The sequence below is a fragment of the Trachurus trachurus genome (assembly GCF_905171665.1).
Source record: "Trachurus trachurus genome assembly, chromosome: 20".
Taxonomy (NCBI): Eukaryota; Metazoa; Chordata; class Actinopteri; order Carangiformes; family Carangidae; genus Trachurus; species Trachurus trachurus.
The window spans coordinates 7,537,845-7,557,829 of NC_139911.1; the positions used below are offsets into that span (position 1 = coordinate 7,537,845).

Below are 19,985 nucleotides of genomic sequence, written 5' to 3' on the forward strand. Positions count from 1 at the left end.
CGCAGCCGCCACAGGGGGGTTTCCAAACCAACAGGCCATTTGCGCTGGACTGAACCAAGGGAGGAGATGTTCTTTTATTGGATTAATTTTGTCAATTAAGTTAAACTCTGTAGCCAGAAATCTCCTCAGGTATATCTCACTGGTTTGGAATACGTTATGAAACTACTCATCCAACCAGGTTTCATGTTGTTCTGAAGGGTTTTAAAGACCGACTGGCTTTAAAGACATCCAAGAAAATGCCCCCCGGGTTTTTTTTTTTCCTGAATCACAGCCTCTGCTCTCACCTTGAAGACGAACATCTCTCTCCTCAGTATGGCCAAGGTGTTGAAGCCTCCGTCGCAGATGTTGGGTTTAGCGTTGGGATGGGACGGTCTGTCCCCCGGGGGCAGCCTCGGAGGTCGCGTCTGCCTGTCTGGCTTGCGGGGATCCGAGGGAGGGTGGGAGCGAGGAGGGGGCGCTGTCGGCAAAGGCTTAGTGGGCTGGGGAATCTTATCAGGAGGCCCTGGAGGAAGGAAAAGAGAAAAACATCTCACTGGTTGCGATACAGACTCATACAAACTTCCAGAAATAAATGTCAACACAGCAACAAATGCAGATCAAAGCGAGTGAAATAAATGTGCACAAGCCTGAGCGCTCAGCAGCTGGTTACTCAGTTTGGTCTTTATTTACTGCAGAACCACTGCATCTATTCACCAGGCTTGCAATACATTGCACTCTGCATGCTTTAGCTTTAGAACAGTTGTTATTAAAAAACAAAATGCTATATTTTCTGTCTGTATCCCGACAGGATTACACCACAGAAAATCCAGATTAAAAGCTAACAGGTGTATTACCCAGAATGCAACTATTTCTTCAAAATGATGCAACATCATATGGGGCAAAGCTGTCGATACAATGTAAACTGTAAAATAGCAGCCAAGCAGCCGAAGCCAAGTTTAGCTGTTTCACCTGGAGCTGGAACCAGTGTGGTGAAGGAAGAAGTAAAAAAAAAAAAAAAGAAAAAGAAAAGGAAGGGATTTGGCAACAAAGAGTTGTAGGAAAAGGAGAAAAAAAAGATGTGTGAGACGAAGGAGAAGATAGAAAAACAAGACGAGGCCAAGCAATAAGCAGCGTCTGACTCTGCCAAGAGATGCAGCTCAGCAAAGTATAATTAGATGAATCAAACAGGGGAAAAAATGGAGTAGAAATAAAAAATGTATATTCTGTCGAGATAAAAATAAAATGATTGGTGTTATTTATCATTTATGAATGACATGACAGGAGGGCCAGAGCGGGGGGAGACAGAGAGAGAGGCTGGGCGAGTGTGTGGGTTGTACATGTGAATAATTGAGCACATGATGACACATGACGAACACACTGTGTAACCGTGAAAACCAGGATGCGAGTTGCCATGTGTTGATCGGGGCCAACAGATGCAGGACGGGGTGACTGCAATATGAAAGATGCAAATGTGACAAGCGACAACCTCCGCCCCCCTCCCCGCCTTACTCCACCCTGTCAGTCATGAAACATATCAATGAGTAAACGGCGCCATGTTTAATTAACACCCTAGAAACCTACTGGAAACACCAAAGGGGGATTTGATGAGTTATTTAAAGTCACTCGTCATTAAAGTGACAGAGGAGTTGACCAATAAATAAAAAGATAAACCATCAAACTAGTTCATCAACCGACTGACCTCCCACCCACCTAACCACAGCAGTGGTCAGAGGGTCTACACCAGAGTGAGTTAAATCCCCTGAAATTCATCCTGGATTAGTGCAGTAAAGCACTCGGCAGTTATGTAAGACTCACAGTCAGCTGGACATGTAGATAAACATGCACACGTGTATGTACAGAGACATAAACAACAATATGGTAAAGCCCATTAGACGCGGTTTGGGGTTGTTCCGTCTAATGTTTCTCTGAGGAAGATGGAGATCTTCGTGTGAGTCAGTGGAGCAGCTCAGTGTGAACCACGGTCTATACTGTACATGTACCCAGATTATAATGCTGATGTTGTGACACACATACATCTGGATTGTTTTGTTCTTTGGAGTTGGTTTAAGATCCATCTGGAGCAAAACATGCTTAAGCTTAAACCTGCAACTCGGCAGGAAAAACTAAAAACACAGTGAAGATTTAAAACTGTACATTTACAAAATTATTCCTTGTTAAGTCATTGTGATTGCATGTACTGGCTTCTGGCCTCTGTGACCCTGCATGGATAAGTGGATGGAAGTCATACTATAGAGTTGCATGATGGGATATGTCGGTTCTCCCTAACTGAGATCATAGATCCAACCACTGGTCAGCCAAAACCCATGTGACTTGAGTTTCTGCATCAAAAAGTTTAGTTTAATTTAGTCTAGTTTATTTATTTGCACCATAAAAAATAAGGGAAATTACAAAAATAGAAATCAAACAAGAATAGTAAGTGCGGGAGAGGTTAAAAACCCTATCCTGTAAAAAACACCTCCCCAAAAAATATGCAAAAATTCAAAAATAATTTAACAACAACAAAACAGCAAGCAATACAAGTGCCAATGTATAACAAAAAGAGTCCAAATAAAATTATAAGTGTGTTTAAATGTGAAATAATTGTGTTTGAATGGGAGAGCCTGTATAGAAGATAATAATCTAATGATAACTATACTAGAAAAGAAACTATTGGGAATCTTGATTTATCAGGTAAGCTTTCAGACACAAACACACAAGCTTGCAACAAATCATGCAAATGCCTGAACAATAGTCATCCGTCTTGCTGTGTCTCCTCTCTACAGCGAATTTCAGAGAGACAGAGGCAGAAAAAGACACGTCTTCAGTCGCTTGTAACTTTCTCAGTGAGTGATTTACTTTACATTATAGCTGAAATCACAGCACCGTCTTTTCCTTTCATTTTGCTCTACGTTGATATTGTCAGATGAAGTCAAAGTGACAAAAACAGGATTTAAGCAGCAGCTTGGAAATGGCTTTGGCAGTTTACATCTAGTCTTAATGGGTTGTGTTATTTTCCCCCAAAAAACATATAAATGAGAGCAGCTTTGTAGTGAATTCAGCTGTATTACAATACTGTGTGTGTGAGCCCAGAGAGGAGATGAGCAAACAGATAAAGAGCTCAAACTTATTTGAGGCTAAATGCAAATAAGACACAAAGATGTTAGTTGTTTTCAGTATGTTATTGACCCAACGTCGAGCCATATACTAATTTTGACCTATAGTCTTGTTTCAGTCTGTTTCCTGCAGACCTCCCAGATTTCAAAACCAAGATGTCACCATCCTCCACCAAAATGTTTGTTTTCTCCTCGATGCTTTTTATGCCGTGTGAAAGCCAGACGACTTATTCTCATTAACTGCCTGACCTTTGGTGCATTTGAAGGCTCGGGGTGAGCTTCAGTGCAGTAATGACTGTTTGATGTGAACGGCTTCACGCTGGTTTTCACTCTGCTCCGACATAATCATGCACAGTAATGTGTTTTTGTTGCTTATGTAAACAGGAAGTGGGATCTTTTCAAAAGGGTGGGAAGTCATTAAGTTCAAAGCTTTGGAAATTAAAAGAAAAGAGGAAATGATATAAAAATAACTTACATACTATTTGTCCACTTTTATATATCTGTAGACACTTTGTCTTTATCATGTGGAACCGCTGAAACATTTATTAAGCCGTTTTTTTTTTAAACTTTTTTTTTACTGTACTGAGGTTAAAACAAAAACAGCACAGCTACATGTCAAGAAGTGTGCCATCCTTTTTCCCACAATTCCTCACACTTGACCCTCAAATTCAGCGTCTCCTACACCACTCTCGCTCTTCACTCCCTTCTCTACCTTTACAGAAACACCTTTTCACACCTTTTCCCCCCATTCTGATCTCGCCTTTTCCCACCTCCTAATCCATCTGAACCGCGCGGCTCCCATCTTCGTCTCCGTTTAGCCTCCACATCCATCACGTGTGTTGCCACGAGGAAGAGAAGGCAGCTAACAGAGCTTGAAGTGTGAGGAGCTATTTCAGGCTCTCCTGGTTCCTGCGGTAACAATCCCATTCATTTTTCCCATTGACACACACAGTTTGTGAGTCACTGAGTGTGGATCAACATGAAACTCTCCTGCTTCATTCATCAGTCCAAAGGCTTAACGACTACAGTGCAAAGTATCTGCCTCTTTGATTGAAAAGCTGGAGCTACAGGCTTGAAGACATTAAAAAAATAAAATAAAAAAAACTTTAGGCGGAGTTAACTATAGCCCTGAATCTGAGTCTTTGAACTATAAAACACAAAAGCTGAAATGTGACTGTGGTTAACACTTCGCTGCCATCTCTCGCCCTGCCCTTCAACTCTGGGAGGAGGAAAACACAAAGAGGGATGAAGAGAGATTTGATCGTTTGCCCAGGTCTGTCACTCCCAGAGGGACGTGCCCTGACCATGTAAGCATATGGCAGGTTCTTGCGCGGGTGTGTATGTGTATGTGTGTGTGTGCGTGTGCAGCCATTCATGTGACAGGCCAACAGAGTTCAGCTGGTTTACAGCAATAAGGGACAACACTGCCACTTAGCACCGAGTTGTTTCCTTACTTGTCTATCTCCTTGTAAACTGCGGTCAGGAGGACGGACAGAAATTAAAATGATAAATATAAAAATGATTGGTCCCTTCACAACAAACCAAACCACAGTGGAACAATACATCAAACAGCACGAGTCTATTGTCTGTAATCCCAAACTACTAACTCAACTATGGGGGTGTAAAAAAGAAAGGAAGGAAGAAAGAATAAAAAAACGAGGCCTGGTCTGTGAATCTGTTCCTGTCAAACCGAATTTCACACTAGTGTCAGACTCAGGCCCAGAGCTGTATCATTTATGAGAAGACAAAGCGCTGAAATTAGCGTCTGTCAATGAGGAAAGTGTTTGTGCTCTGATGAGGAACCTCTGGTCTGTGTGATCTTAAATCTGACTCTTAATGTTGGGGGGTAGAGGCCATAAACCAGTTATGACATCTAACCACCAGCCTTTCATAAGGCAAAGTCACTTCAGTACAGTCGGCGCTTCAATAATTTAGTACATTTATTTTATTTTAAATCGAATTTTTCCATAATTTCCTTTCAATTTGCTGAGGACACCCTGTTGTCCCCTGCCCCCGCTTTGAAAACCACTTCAAACACTCACAAATCATTTTCTGTCATCACTGAAATCACATGTTTTGCAGTAAAAAAATTGGGACGCCCTAATACAAAGGGAGTGGCTGAGAAGCGTTAGCATGTTAGCAGTTACCTAACCAGCTCCTGCAGATCGCCAGCTGACCAGCGCCGTCACAACATAACAGTCCACATAGATGTGGACTGTTATGTTGTGACAGCGCTAAATGCTCCAGCTTCATAAAGCATGCAAACATCTCAATCCAGACAGTCGCATGTCTACGACTGATTAGAGTGAAATGTTTCATAAGCTGTGGCATCATGGTAAGATGATTCATGCAGGTTAGATGAATGCAGATAACTCAGAGAAAAGACCTTAACTAGATTTATTTTTATGTGCATGTTATTGAAGCCGGGAAGCCGTACCATAAATCTTCTGGATGCCCAGCAGGTCGTCCATGGGCAGCTTAAAGTTGTCAGTGTCCATGTACTGGTAGAACGGAGCCATGATGGCCGTGGGATCGTTGGAGTGTTCGAGACCCAGAGCGTGGCCGAGCTCGTGGACCGCCACCAGGAACAAATCGTTACCTAGAAACAAGACGGAGAGAAAAAAAAAAGAGAGAGAGAGAGCGGGTCTGTCAGTGCTGGGCTCGACAGGAAATTTGTTTGCAGCATTTTATGTCACTCACAAGCGTTCGAGGGTGAGGTTATGTTCTGTCACCTCGCCCCCTGACAGGTTGCACCTGCTCCGGTTGGCAGTGCCACCGTGGCTCCTTCAAAATAAAAGCCAAAGTCTGGGTGATTTAAATAAACATCTTTGCTTTTCTGGGAAAAAGGTTCAGCTTGAGCTCATGTTGAGACAACAAAAGACTCAATGTACAGTATGCATCCAATCATATGTGAATGCATGTATGAGCAGGGATAATCCACGACTTATGCACCCAATGAGTGGATTATGGAGAAAGCCTCAGCCCCCGATGGGACGTCTTCTCCAGAAACAAAAACACAAGCTTATACAGTATACTGTGTACAAAACCCTGCTCTCTGTGTGTTGACCTTTTGACTCAGCCAACAACAGCCCATAGCTCCACCCCAGCCCAGCTGTATTAGCCCGAGATATCTGGGATTTAAAGGCACCCATTCAAGATCCTCAACTTACGTCACCGGTGACCAAAACAACAACAACAGAAACCACTCCTCTTCTAACTCCGCTCTGATCTTCCTCCAAGACGATGAATCTGACCCATAGAGAAGCTCATCATCATTTCTGAGAAACACATGAGCAACAATGAGGCTTAGACCGCTGGGTCTCGTGGTGTTTATAATGGCACACTGGCCGTCTGTGGGAAGCCGTTAACCTAATTCCAACGAGACCTCCGCTGCCATGCCTCAAAATGTCACAGCGGGAGAACTGGTCACACACTGTCATAAACAAAAAGCGATGACAAACAGTGATTCTTGATTTGTTTTGCCATTACAAATAAGCAACTATTTCTCAATAGGGGTTTGGAATTGCACTGGTCACGGTGGATCTAAATTTCTCTATGTCAAAGTTTTCAAGGTCCCTCCCGACCATCTCTCTCACAGTTTTACGTCTCCCTGTTGTTCTTATCACAGTGAGAGACCCGACAGGAATGAAAAAGAGCATCACTTATTCATTGCGATTCCTACTAAAGGGAGGCACTTATCTGCTGCAAATCTGTCACATGAATAACGCATCAGCAGATACAGACGGTGATTCAGATCCCCTCTTAGCAGGTACAGTACGACTTTAGAATTTACCGACCGGGCTACCACTGAGAAATGGCCTAATTGGGACCTTGTGAAGGATATTTGACTGTATAAATGTCAATGAGTCTTTACGGGGTTGATGTAAAGTCCTCCGCTGCACGGTTGTAAAAACATAGACAGACAGATTGCATTAATAACAAGGGTTTTGTGGAAAAAGCTTCACGTTTCAGCTGAATTCTTCCAATGAAAATAGACGGCTTGTAAAAAAGTTGGGAGAAACACAGAAACTTGAGGCAGAATTTATGCAAGCTTGTAATATTGAACAAGTGTCTGGAGATAGAGTTTATAGCAAATAAAGAGAGGCAGGGAGAAGAAAAGGAGATAAAGAGGAGAGCGGAGCAGCGCGGTGATTTAGGAACCACTTGTGGAAGAAAACGAGGTCACACTCAACACTTCTTCAGGCCGTTTCCTGTGACATCGGCACATCAGTGTGTGCTGCAATAACTAGTTTACGGACGTGACCATGCATTTAATGTGCAAATGTAATTTTCAGTGTACTGTACATATTTTTTCTGTCTAGTTGTGGTCTCCAGGTCTTTGCAGCTGAACCAGGTCCTGGTGCAGATGCTCTGGTCACATCAGCTCTGTGAGTTAAAGGAAGAACTGTCCCTGTCTTTTTCCATCCTTCAATTCTTGAGTCAGCCTTTCTACCTCCAGGGGCCATTTGAGGTCGGCGTTGTCACTTTGCTTCGGTCGCCGTGGCAGACGGGGACGTCCTCTCGGCCCCTGGGCCACAAACAAAGCTGAGGCGGTGTGCACTGTCTGGCTAATTATCAGCTGGAAGGTATACACGGAGGAGCACACGGGAGATGGTGAAGATTGGAAGGAGAGGGGGAGGGAAACGAGGCAGACAGCGAAGGATGAAAGAGACAAAGAGGTAAAGCGAGGGAAGAGCGTACAGGAGGAGGAAAGACGAGAGATGAAGGCACGATGGAAAGTTATGAGAGGGAGGGAAAGATGAGTGGGAGACAGAGAATCAAACGTGCAGGTAAATACAGAGATAAGAAAAGGTGAGGTGAAGTGAGGAGAAAGGGCGTTTGGAGCGATAGCTGCGAGAGGGAAAAGTGGAAAAAAAAACAGTACAGGATGATAAAGAGCAGCGGAAAAACTGAGGCGAGGAAAACGATAAGACTCAGGACTATTTGTTATCTTGTAACATGTTCCAATGTACTCGCACTCACAAAAGATGGAGATGATGAATTACACGACTGCAACCTTTGACCTTGGCATTTGTAACATAACCCTCCAGTCGGTAAGACTGCATCAGCCTCAAATACACAGAGAAGAAAAGTTGAAAATAGAAGAAGAATAAGAAGAAGAGGAGGAAGAAGCGCCAAGAGATGAAGAGCATCCAAAAACTTAACAGGCCTCATGTGAGAATTTGATTTTGAAATACTTCACCATGTGGTTATTCATCATCCTGATCTGCTATTCATTGTTTTAGGCAGTATTTTATTTTATCATCTATTTAGAGCACAAAATTTACAACCAAAGTAACAAAGGACGTAATCCCAGCACTGTTACATTATTGAAAAGTTTTTTGTTTTTTTCCCCTCCATGTTAAGTGGGCGGTGATCACAGTGGCAGCCCGCGGCGGCGGCAGCAGCAGCAGCAGCCTTGCCGACACTCTCCTCAGGATAGGTCAAGGTTGCAGCTAATGAGATAGTGTAGCCGAAAAGGCAAGAAACAAGAGAGGGAAGATGGAGTGGAGAAGGTGGAGGAGGAGAGTCACTGGAGATTTATGATCAGATGTACCTCTCTCTGTCTTTCCCCCCACAGGGGTTGCAGTAAAGTAAACAGGGGTTGTGATTAGAAACCAGAAACCTCTACCCTCATGCTCTTTCTCCATAATTTACCGGCTCCCTGCACATGCCACCACCACCGCTGCTGCTGCTGAAAGTCTGTTGTCTACTGGCTGGAGGCGCACGTGACATGGGAATACAGGGGTTCAGCCATAAACACACACACACACACACAGAGATAAACACACACTGGCCCACAAATCAGATACAGGACCCTGGACACGGCTGTTCAATTGCAGTAATAGCTCAGGTTGTCAGCACGGGCCTCCAGGGGCCTGTAACCCTCTCTGCCTCCTTAGTCTTTAACTAAGCGCCCATGGTTCACTCAGTCCAAGCCGTCAGCTGCAGGCCTGGCTGACCAGCAGGCCGTCCGTCCACTTGTTGCCTCCGCAATCCGTCAAACCCTTTGCGAGTTTTCCCTCGGCGGCACAAGACAGGGATCATTCTGTTTTTTTTCTCTCCGCAGCACGAGGCTTTTGAAATCTCAACATCCCCTGTGACATTAACACTATATCAAGCCCACAAACAAAAGCTATTACAGCGGTCCTATTGTAAAGGAGGACGCGCAGCAGAGATGAACTATTTCTGACTCCTACAGCCTTTCTTCAGGAAAACACAGCTGCTGTTATCTCATCGCCTCTGTTTTGCATCTGAGTGTAAGCAAACATAAGCGCTCTCTTTGTCCCGGCGGACCTCAAATGTTTCCCATTGTTCCAGCTCCCTAAACTCCTCGATTGGCTGACACGACACTTTTCAGGACAGTGAATGGAGAAGAGAGAAAAAAAAAAAAGGCGTTAATTACAAAGTAATTTTCGAGGTTTGGTCTGAAATCACTGTTGCGTCTCGGTGAATTCAAATGTACCTTTCTTCTACGGACAAGAGAGGAATGTTTCAACTCCATCCCCCACAATCCTTCACCTTCAGCTTCACCTTCACCGACTTTGTGAGGACAAACTCCTCAGATTCAGAACCTACACAGCCAGAAAGACATATGCTGCTGTATCAGGAAGCCTGCAGTAGCACACACACACACACACACATACAGTACACACAGATAAAAGGGACCTGGATAACATTGACTGGTCTTAATCTAACCTTGCACAGCACAGCTAAACCCAGAACAGTTTAACCTGTCAATTTAGATGCATCGATTTGGTAAATGCTACTGATGTTTGGTGCTACGAACTTCAAACAGACACGCAGCGCATCCCAGGACTGGATCTTTCATGTACTGTACGTATCTGGCAGCCTGTGGCCTCCTGGTCTTAACAAAAGACATTATCTCTCTCTCTCTATCTATACTCCACATGGCATGAGGTCTGTTCCTCTTGTTAAGACCAGCAGCCATTTTGTATCACTCTGTTTATTATCATTTTTTGTTAATTTCTGATATAGTTGTGTGTAATTCATTAACACAGAGACTGGGCAATATGTTATTTACATTTTTACATCTATTATCAGTTCTACTATTCATTCTACATTGGTTGAGCCAATCCGTGTCTTTTCTTTTGCTGTGAATCATTCCTCTAATCTACATGCATGAAGTCAAAACAGTAAATATATTGTCTGTAACTGATAAATGGTATTGTTTTGAGCTGTAAATGCAAAGAAAGATAGGACTATAGTGCTGTAATCTGCAGTCCCTGACACTGGGAGCAAAACAGTGCAGGAACAGGAAAAACAAAAGGAAATGAGCTGCTATCCACAAGCAGAGGAGAGAAATTCACGGCGCTGACAATGGATGTTGTTTCTCCGAGCCAGCGTGTCGTCGAAAATCAGCCCGACCTTGACCCTGGAGGAGGCTGGAGATTCAGTTTGTGAAGTGACAAACACAGTCCAGAGAAGCGGCGCACACAGATAGAGAGAGAGAGAGAGAGTGTGTGAGTCAATGAGAGCTCTGGCTGTGCAGGAGTGTTGTGTTGGATCGGGGCCCAGTGGTTCAGTGCCTGGCTCAGAGGGCCCCGGGCACACGGATCTCTGCTGGCTGTCAAACCAGAGCGACAGAGTGACCATTGTGAAGAAAGCAGCCAAAGTACAATGGCTGCATTCTGCCCACTTGCCTTTCACAGTCCGTCTGCTCCCAAACACACCCTCACGCACGCAGCGAACCGTTTGGTGCACTTCACCGATTCAGTTTACAGGACCAACACCAAGCAAACACAACAATGGAGGGAGTGTTGTTGTTCAGTTTGTTCACCACAACCTCCAGTCCTGTCCAGGCTTATTTACTTCACTTCGTCTTCATCTTCGTAATGATAAAACACAGTTTGCACGTAGCTACAGTAGGCCTGTCACAGTTATTACATGATCGTCACAACAATTTGAGCTGAGAGCAATTATTTTACTGAATAGTTATAATGGTTTCCATTCATAAAAACAGCTGGGTGAAACTAACAGAAATGTCATATTTTCATCACTATTTCCTCGTCGTTTTCCACCGTTTGAGGTTTGAATGGTCCTCTTTTAATGACATCATCACGCTACGCCCCCGTCTTCTTCTTCTTTTTCTGCTATGGTTTAATGGCACATGAGTGGAGAATTAGCGCCAAAAACTGTTTACCTCGAGGTGCTTAATTTCTCATATTTATATGCGATTGACATAAGCATCATGGATTTAGTTGCAAAGCCTAAAAGGGAAAACATATGTAATTGTATCTATATGTTCCAGTGTTTAATGCCAATGGCTCTTTTATTAAACAATGTTTAGGCTAAAGTGGCATAAAATGATCAGAAAAAGACAATGAAATCATTAATCTCAATCATTTGAATGCCAATTAATTGTCAACTAAAATTTCATGATTGGGACAGCCCTACACGTAACGCCATCCAAAGGTAGATTCATGCTTCCTTTACATAAGAAACGTTAAACCTAAACAATGAATCCACTAGAAGACGGCGGCGCCACTCTGAACTGGTCTCCCATGGACTTTTACTTCTCTTGCACTGCCGTCCAAATCACATTTAGTTCCCGTCCGATCTCTGTCCAGTGCCTGATGTAGTAGCTGTCTGTCCCTTTGCCCAGACTAGGCAACATCATTACCGCCTAAAGGGATCGAGAGGTAGAGATTTGTTATTGAGCGTGACTGCATGACACCCCAAAACTGACTGGTGATGAAAAATACTATAATGACCAGTGGGAACCTCCATTACATCACTGTTAGCATGGATATGACCTGCGTTAATCAAACCCTCACCCTGCAGGTCTGGAGTCGGTACCATGCACTGCCCCACTGAGGTTCTTCATCTTCTCCTCTCTGCTGTTGCACTCGCTCTCCTCCCTCATTTATATTTCCATCCCTCCTCTCTCTGCCCTCGCTTCGGGCTGTTGACACTGGTTGAGCAACACTTGTGCTGTTGGATCTATTACACTAAATTCTCACAAGCTTGTCAGAGAACAAAGCCGCAGCTGATGGGAACAACATATGTACACTGAAGTAATAATTTATTTACAGAGCCTGCTACAGACTGAAATTCTGTGAGGAACGGTGCCAGGGATCCAAATATTGGCCGTTTCTGTGGACTCAAGGTAAACAAACAGGCAGAAAGGAGGAAAAATCGCTGCCAAGGAAAGGACATCCTTTATTCTTGTCATGTTTATCTCTGTGTAGCACCTGCGAGCGGGACGCGGATATGTGTACATTTTCATTGCGATCATTAATCATTAATAATGCATTCGGAAGCGTAGGTGTGGGTGGACTGCACGTGCATTCATAAGTTCACACACACACACACACACCCACACACACACACACACACTGCAGCTGTGACCACGGACGCAGCTGCGGACACAGCGAAAGGGTGATTTTGGGAACTACACCACAGAGCTTTTTTTTCTCTTTTAAATGCGGTCGGGGTAGATGCACCTTGTAGTGCGTCACTTTCGCAGCCTGTTTAAGATTCTCTGGTAAGTTCAGCAAACAAGTCAAAGCCAGACATCCTCAACTTTTACAAACACTTGGCTCACGGAGGCTGATGAAATAGCAGCGCTGCAGAAACTAAAAAAAATCAGGGCTCAAACAGCAGAGCCAGCACTTCAGTACAATTTCAGCTGCTTTAACTGCATCAACTGACACTTCAGATCCTTTCAGTGGTTACTAATCAGCTGACACTCATCAGCCGCACTCATCCTCACACTTCTCCTCTACACATTCATCTTTCACCTTTTGCCCCTGAACAACAACAAACAGACACGGTGATAATCCCATTATTCTGCAGCATCTGCATCTGGAAACACATGAAGCGATCCGTCCACTCTGTTCTTTGACACCTGTTTCAAATCATCTCCTGGTCTACGAGGGACGCTGCCTTTTCATGATGGAAACTCAACAATTCTTCAATCAGAAGGTGTTTTACTTGTATTTATTTGAATTTTGGAAACCTATAATAACCAAGACATCAATGGATGAACTGGATCTCTGGGGAAACATCGAACAAGCATGTGAATATCTGAAGGCATCTCAGCGTGTTTCTTGTTTGCTGTGTACTGTATTTATTTCATCTGTCGACCTTGTTTACATATTGGTACTCTCGCTGTGCTCTTACAAGGTCTTTATACGTTCACACATATTTTTAATAAAAATATATACACCCACTTTTCACACCTGTCTTTTTGTTTACACATATCTTTAAAAAAAAGGTTTCCATTTGAACTTCCAGTCTTTGCATTTGAACCAATCGTAATTTCCCGTTTCACTATTTCAAACGCTTTAGCAGCTAAATTTCAGGCAAGCAGACGCAAACTTTCCTCTGTAAATCCAGTGTAGTCTAGTGTTTTATAAACTGTTGCCAGAACCCATCCTGCCTTTATGACTGGATCAGCTGAAGCTTTATGAGGTGAGACTTTCGTCCAGGATGCAGAACTACAAATCAGATATTTACAGTCACTGGTGTGTTTCAGAGTTTCCAGCCGGGGCTCTGGATGTCAGTAGGTTGGTTTTTGTAAAAAGCACATTTTCCTTTCATGATCTGAAGAGTAACAAAAGGGTGAAGCATCACTTTTGTGTGAGCTGCTTGAAGCATCCCAGTGGAGTCAAACATGATCCGATAAAAACCGATAACACTCATGCCAACATGCTTCCCTCCAACTTTAAACACACAGTGGGGAGATATTCCACTTTACAGGAGTCGCAAGTGATAAAATGCGTGTGTTCACGGAACGACATGTACCCACGGCAGGGTTGTTTACACTTCTTGTTTGCTAAGGATTATGGGTACGATGTTATGAGAGCATCTGACCGACTGGTGGGAGGGCAAACCTCCCCAGGTGCATGAATTGTATGTGCACGAGTGTGTGTCTGTGTGTGTGTGTACATGTGTGGGGGCGGAAGAGAGTGCTGCCGCCCACGTGGAAGTTGATACTGCTGTCAGTAGGCAGTCGTCTATTTCTAGTGGCAGCCTGGTGGGCAGGAACGCGTGAGAATCTCTCCCCTGTCTTTCTCTTCGTTTCATGTTCTTTGGGAAAGTGTGAAAGCAGTGGTTCGAATCCAACGCGGTTTTCCATAGTTAGAAAGCAAAAGAACATGGTTACATAACCAATCAAATGGATTTTTGCATACAATAAACACAGTATTAAAAGGAGCTGTGAGCACACACATCAGTTTACACTACAGATGATGAAGACAGGTGGTAGCCTCCTTTTTCTAACGTGTGCTATTTTCACAGCTAAGAGAAATTTAAGATGACATTTTCCATAATCTCTGTGGCTTCCGGCCATAAACGCAATGTTGATTCATGGACCTCACCCCTCGCTGTCACTGGCATCTTTGGCAAGATTTTAACTCTAACTCAAATCACCACCTGCCAGTGCAGCGGAGTCAATTTCATCCCTTGATTTGTACCATGACCAATTTAATGTGCTGGAAATCAATCCGTTAAGATTTTCCACTGCAGGTACAGGGTGTTAGTCCTTTCAGCCTAATGGTCCTAATGCTACTGATATTTTCAATCAAGCACGTTTGGCTTTAGCTTCGTAAGAGGGATAAAGATGTTTTTGCTGGTTGCACCATTTTTTTTCAAGTGCATCTTTTGCTTTACAGCCTGTATGTTACCTGAGAGGAAAAGCCTGGGGCAAACAAAACCGTACAATACACTGGCTCCTGCTGCTTAAACAGACTGAGCTGTATGTATTATATCATATCTCACTGAGACTTTGTGCAGTAAAATATATATTCATGTATTATGTTGACTATCCTTGCATCAAGTACATTCATCATCACGTTCCTGGACGGGACTGTGTCGTATCACACACGGATCTGTTGTGTTCAGCTGCACCATATCGTGGTGTTACATCATGTCATGTCAGCTGTCATGCTGCATCCCTGAGATAAGCTGCCTACAAGGTACAGTAGTGTCTTCCAGTACCCTTGAAGAAATACAGAGAAAGAAAAGGTATGTGCATGTGTGTAGCTTTGTGCTTTGTCCTTGCATAAATTCTTCCTCTCCACCATCAGCCGTAGCCACACTTGACGTCCTCAAGACTCACACATTCTCTTGCATATTGTGAAAGATACAAATCTACTCCAGCAATAAGAAAAAAAAAACATTTGATTCTCACCATTTATTTTCTCTAAGAGATACAGTGAGGCGGTGCAGCAAAGTCAAAGAGACGATCTTTTGTGCATTTCCCTCCATTGAGCAAGAGCTTGAGGAAAAAACAAGACAGGTCAATCCTCCTTTATGCAGATGACACTCTTCTATATCTTTAAAGAAATGCTTCAACAATTCACTGGACTTTCACTCTTTCACCCGACTCTGACTGTCAACTTCATGACACCAACTCTTTTTAAAAATAGGTAAGTTCAAAGAATGTGTTATTATACAAAAAGCTGGGAATCAAACAGAAAAGAAAAGCTCTCACCACACTACAGTAGAAAATGAAAAGTTCAGCTGAGCCATAAATTCACATCTAGTTTCACTTTACCATAATTAATGGCTTTCCGCATTAAAACCACTTACTGAGAAACAACAAATGGTTTCCTAAGAATACTTGAGCCCCATCTGGTCTCAGTACCAGAAGTGTCTGAATGCATCTCTGGAGAAATATATTGCTCCACTTATCAAGGGGAAACAATCTAAATGTGACCCTACAGACAGACCTTTGTAGAAACACTTTTACGGTTGAAGGTAAAGTTCACAATTTCACAAAGATCTGAAGCACCATGAAAAGTAGTGACTCTACCCAATAATATTACCAGCCCCCCTTTAGTGTCCCATGTCAACATCACAAACCTGAGTCAGCCACAGGACGCATAAGACTGTCACTTAGAAAATTAGACCAAATACATCACTGGCTGGAAAGGAATGACAAATCCAAACAGGGTGAAATAACATACAGCGGATACCAAAATACCTGATAAGAAACCTAAAAAAAGACTGTGACAGTGTCCAGACTGAGTGACCATAGCCCATAACAGATGGACCTAAGTCTCCAGACAAACCGAACAACTTCCGAAACCCAAACAACATACAGAGACATTCTTTCCAACATTTGGAAAAATATACAATGTAATTTCAATGTCTGGACAACAAGAAGAAATGACTCTTCAATCTGGGCTCTTAAATATGTTACTGCCTGCCACCAAAAAAAGAAAAGAAAAGACAGCCAGCAGGAAATATCATCAAGTCAATCAAGGAAATAAACCAGGATGCTTCTTTTACTTTTTTGAAGATAAACTTCCACCTGCAAATCTGTATTTGTTACATTTTCCCCCAGTTTTTTTTTTGCCATTTTTTTCTTTTAAATCTTATTCTCACATCTTTACACTGCAGTCACAGAGTTTTGGAAACACAAGAAGCGACACGCCAACTAAAACCCACTGAACTTTTACCAAAAGAGAGGTTCAGAGTGACCAGGGAGGAATAACAGAAAGAGAGAAACAGGGTGGAAAAGAGTCGAGCGCTTCCTCCTCATCACCCAGTAGGAGTAGTAACCTAAAAATAAACCTGCAAGGACACCATATGCTCCTCTCCTCCTCAGTGTCTCTTCCTCTTCCCTCGCTTGTACTCTACTTGCTCCAACATCTCTCTCTCATTATTTCTTCTTTCTTTTTCTATTCTTCTTATTTTCTCTTTTGGTCCAACCCCCCCGCCCACTCCCCTGAGTTGACAATGGCAGCTCCAGGTAACAATGTGTGCACTGTCCACTGCTAAGAAGCTGGAGATTGATCTCCTTTCACTGCCCGCTGGTAAAAATGGACAAAATGACAGCAGCTTTGAATGTACGGTCCAGTTACAAGATTGGACGTCAATGATAAACTGCTCTGCCGATCGACACTGGGGACCGGAGCTTTCTCCTATACGACCATCAGTCAATCAGCTGATCAATGCGGAGCCGGTCCTGACATCCCCTCCCTCAGCCAATCATGACTCCGTTATTGAGTGCCCGCCTCATCCACCCAGCTCCCAGCGCCCCCATTATCCAACCCCCGATCCCTAGAAGCAGAAATTCTTGGCGTATTTTTCCTCCTGGTGACGGCGTGTTTATCTAACCTCTTTGGTTCATTCTCGGGGCAAAGGTGAGGAAAAATAATAAGCCCTGGAATCTCTCATTTCCTGTGTGTAGGTCTAGCTTGCATGCTGTGTTATGTTACATAGTTTTCACTGTTACTACTGGAGGCTGGAGGTCCTCGCAGGCATACCAGGCCTTATAAGTCACCCTCGGGTGAGACAGGGTGTTTGTGTACAGTCATGGTATGCAGCGGTGGATGTTTTTTTTTTCTTTCCTGTAAAATCTAATCAGCCTCAGTGTGTCTGAAAGTCAAAATGGGAACCTGTCTTATCTACGCCTGCGTGCATCACTTTGATTTTTCACAAAGAGCAAACACAGCGGCCTGAAACCACAAAGACGACCTTGTGATGAAGCACCGTTCGCTCGTTCAACCTTTCCTTGTTGTGCAGAAATGGAGAAAAAAAAGCTGCCAAACAAAAGAACGTCTTGCGCTAATGTGCTCCTTTTCAGAGGTGGTGGTGGTGCGCCGAGATCTGATGATGAAAAGACAAATCATAGAGATAAATCATCTCCAGCTCCAGCTTTTTTTTTCTTCCTTAATCCTTTCCTCCGTCCCGCAGCGCCGTCTCTGCATCCACAGTTTACCTATCTATCCCTCGCAGCTATTCGTGTATCTGTGTGTTAAGCCGAGCAGTCGAGGAATGTAGGGCAGCTGCTGGAGCTACAGGACCACTTTCTCTCTGTTTTTCTGCTCCCAGGGATGTTTTGCACGCTCAGTGAGGAAATTGGTCTGATCACCTACACCCTCACATACCTTCCCTGTCTCTTTTTTGTTTTCTCCACCGACTAAAATAACGCCAACCACTAATGTGCAATCCTCAACACAATGCACGATTCCTCATAGTAAGGTGAGATAAAAACGAGAGTTGATCTTTTACATCCAAGGACAGATCACGTCAATCAGGGAACATCTTTCTAATATTTCCACTTTGTCTTCCTCAGGCAGCTCAAAGAAAGTGAGAGAAAAGACCAAACTGCAGATAATTATTTCCACTCTCTACTTGCATGTAATTCTTCAATACCTGTGCTACTGCGAGATCAAATGAAGAGATCGAACTGGAGATCATCAAAAGACTAATGGAGGCTGTTATATCGACTGGGATTCTGATCCTCATCCTCGTCCTCCTCATGGCTTGGCCACAATGATAATGTGTACTGGCAAATTACTGGTTTGATGAAGGCTTTGAGGCGAGAAGTCAAAATAGATTAGGAGTTATTTCAAAGCAGCCAAGAGGCACTTGAGGCTCCAGCAGGCGAGAGACGCTTACGAAAAAAAAAAAAAAAAAAAAAAAAAAAACAAAATATGCAACAGCTTGAGAAACTGGTTTACTTGTTTACATCAACATTTTGCTGAGAAGATTCCTCAGATGAGCGACGTCTTTCATGATGTTAGCGTGGTAATGCCTTTTTCAAGTGTTTTTGACGTTGCAGGCATCCAAACACTTTCTCCCGCACGCGACAAAAACATCAACACACAAATAAGCTGCTGCTGTGTAGCACACATCCAAGTCTCTCTTAAAGTGCCATTAGATAATCCTAATGAGAACCTCATTCTGCTGCGTGTGCTAAAAAATCCCACTGAATGTAACTGAGTAATCCTCTGTCCTCAGATGTCTGAGCGGTGGTGTGAGCGAACGAACGTGCAGACAAAACGGTGTGAATGCACGTGTGTGTGTTTGTTTTTATGTGTGTGTGTGCATGTGTGGGAGAGAGAGCGAGTGTATGTGTGAGCACTTCAACACGTGTATGCAAGTGTTTATCTCCATGCAGTCAGGGATTAATCCTCCAGTGTGCATCAGTGACGTCGCACACTCCAAAACAACAACAATAACATCTACGGCGCGGCGGTGCTGGCGACGGTCACCGTGACGACTGATCCTTCTCGACAACAGTGTAGGGAGGATTAGGTATGACAGGCACGGCCAGCTTATCGGTAAGGATAAGTGTGTTTGTGTGTATGTGTGTGTGTAAGAGGAGGGAGAGGACACTTAAAGATGGAAAATGAAAGATAGAGGGCGGGCAGTTCTTCGTTAAAATGACATCATCAGGCAAAGTTGTTCAGGTATCCATGGATACAGAAACGGCATGAATGACAGATCACTTACAACTTCTTTAAAACAAGTTTCAACCTTGTCCAGGTTTCTAAAATTGAATGTAAAACACATGTACACACACTATTACAGCCCCATCATGACTCAGACACATGTAAACACACACAGATGTACTGTTCTACTAGTGTGTGTGTGTGTGTGTGTGTGTGTGTGTGTGTGTGTGTGTGTGTGTGTGTGTGTGTGTGTGTGTGTGTGTGGGAGCTCGGCTCAGCTGCAGCCGCCCCACTCTACGCTGCTGTTTCAGCCTACATTAGTTAATTGGAGTTAATGTCTTTGTTCATAGTCTGTGAAGTGAAAACATCAGATTTCCACACAGACAGAGAAATGTGCATGCACACTGCTGTTCAGAGTTCAGTCAGAAAACCCTCTCTCCTGATTGGCTGCTGGCAGCTGGACACTCATCGGAGAGGCGGTTGTCTGGTTCGGAGTGGCGCATGGCTCGTCTCTACTTCTAAACAGTTAGTATTTTGTGTTTTTAGTGGATGTGGTTTGGTCATTTTTTAGAAACTCCACGGCCTCCTGCATCGTCTCTGTGCAGCTTAACAAAGTGCAATGAAGTCCACATCCAGAAAATATCTCATCTGGACTGTCTAAGCTGTAAGGACAGAGAACTGCAAAGACCTGCACAGCACAGAGAGCGATCAGGATGCAGCCACTTTATACAGACAGTGC

General features: G+C 43.6%; 1 protein-coding gene across 1 annotated transcript in view; it reads right to left on the reverse strand.

The window, feature by feature from the left end:
• The window catches only part of mmp16a (matrix metallopeptidase 16a (membrane-inserted)), a gene marked incomplete at its 3' end in the record, with an annotated part of 71,422 nt that overhangs the window by 19,709 nt on the left and 31,728 nt on the right, over window positions 1-19,985 (reverse strand). Inside the window, exons 5-6 of the mRNA XM_083995942.1 lie at window positions 5,530-5,691; window positions 285-502 (exon numbers count right to left, since the gene is read on the reverse strand). Coding sequence (XP_083852068.1) covers window positions 285-502; window positions 5,530-5,691 — 380 coding nt within the window. The remainder of the gene's footprint in view (window positions 1-284; window positions 503-5,529; window positions 5,692-19,985) is intronic.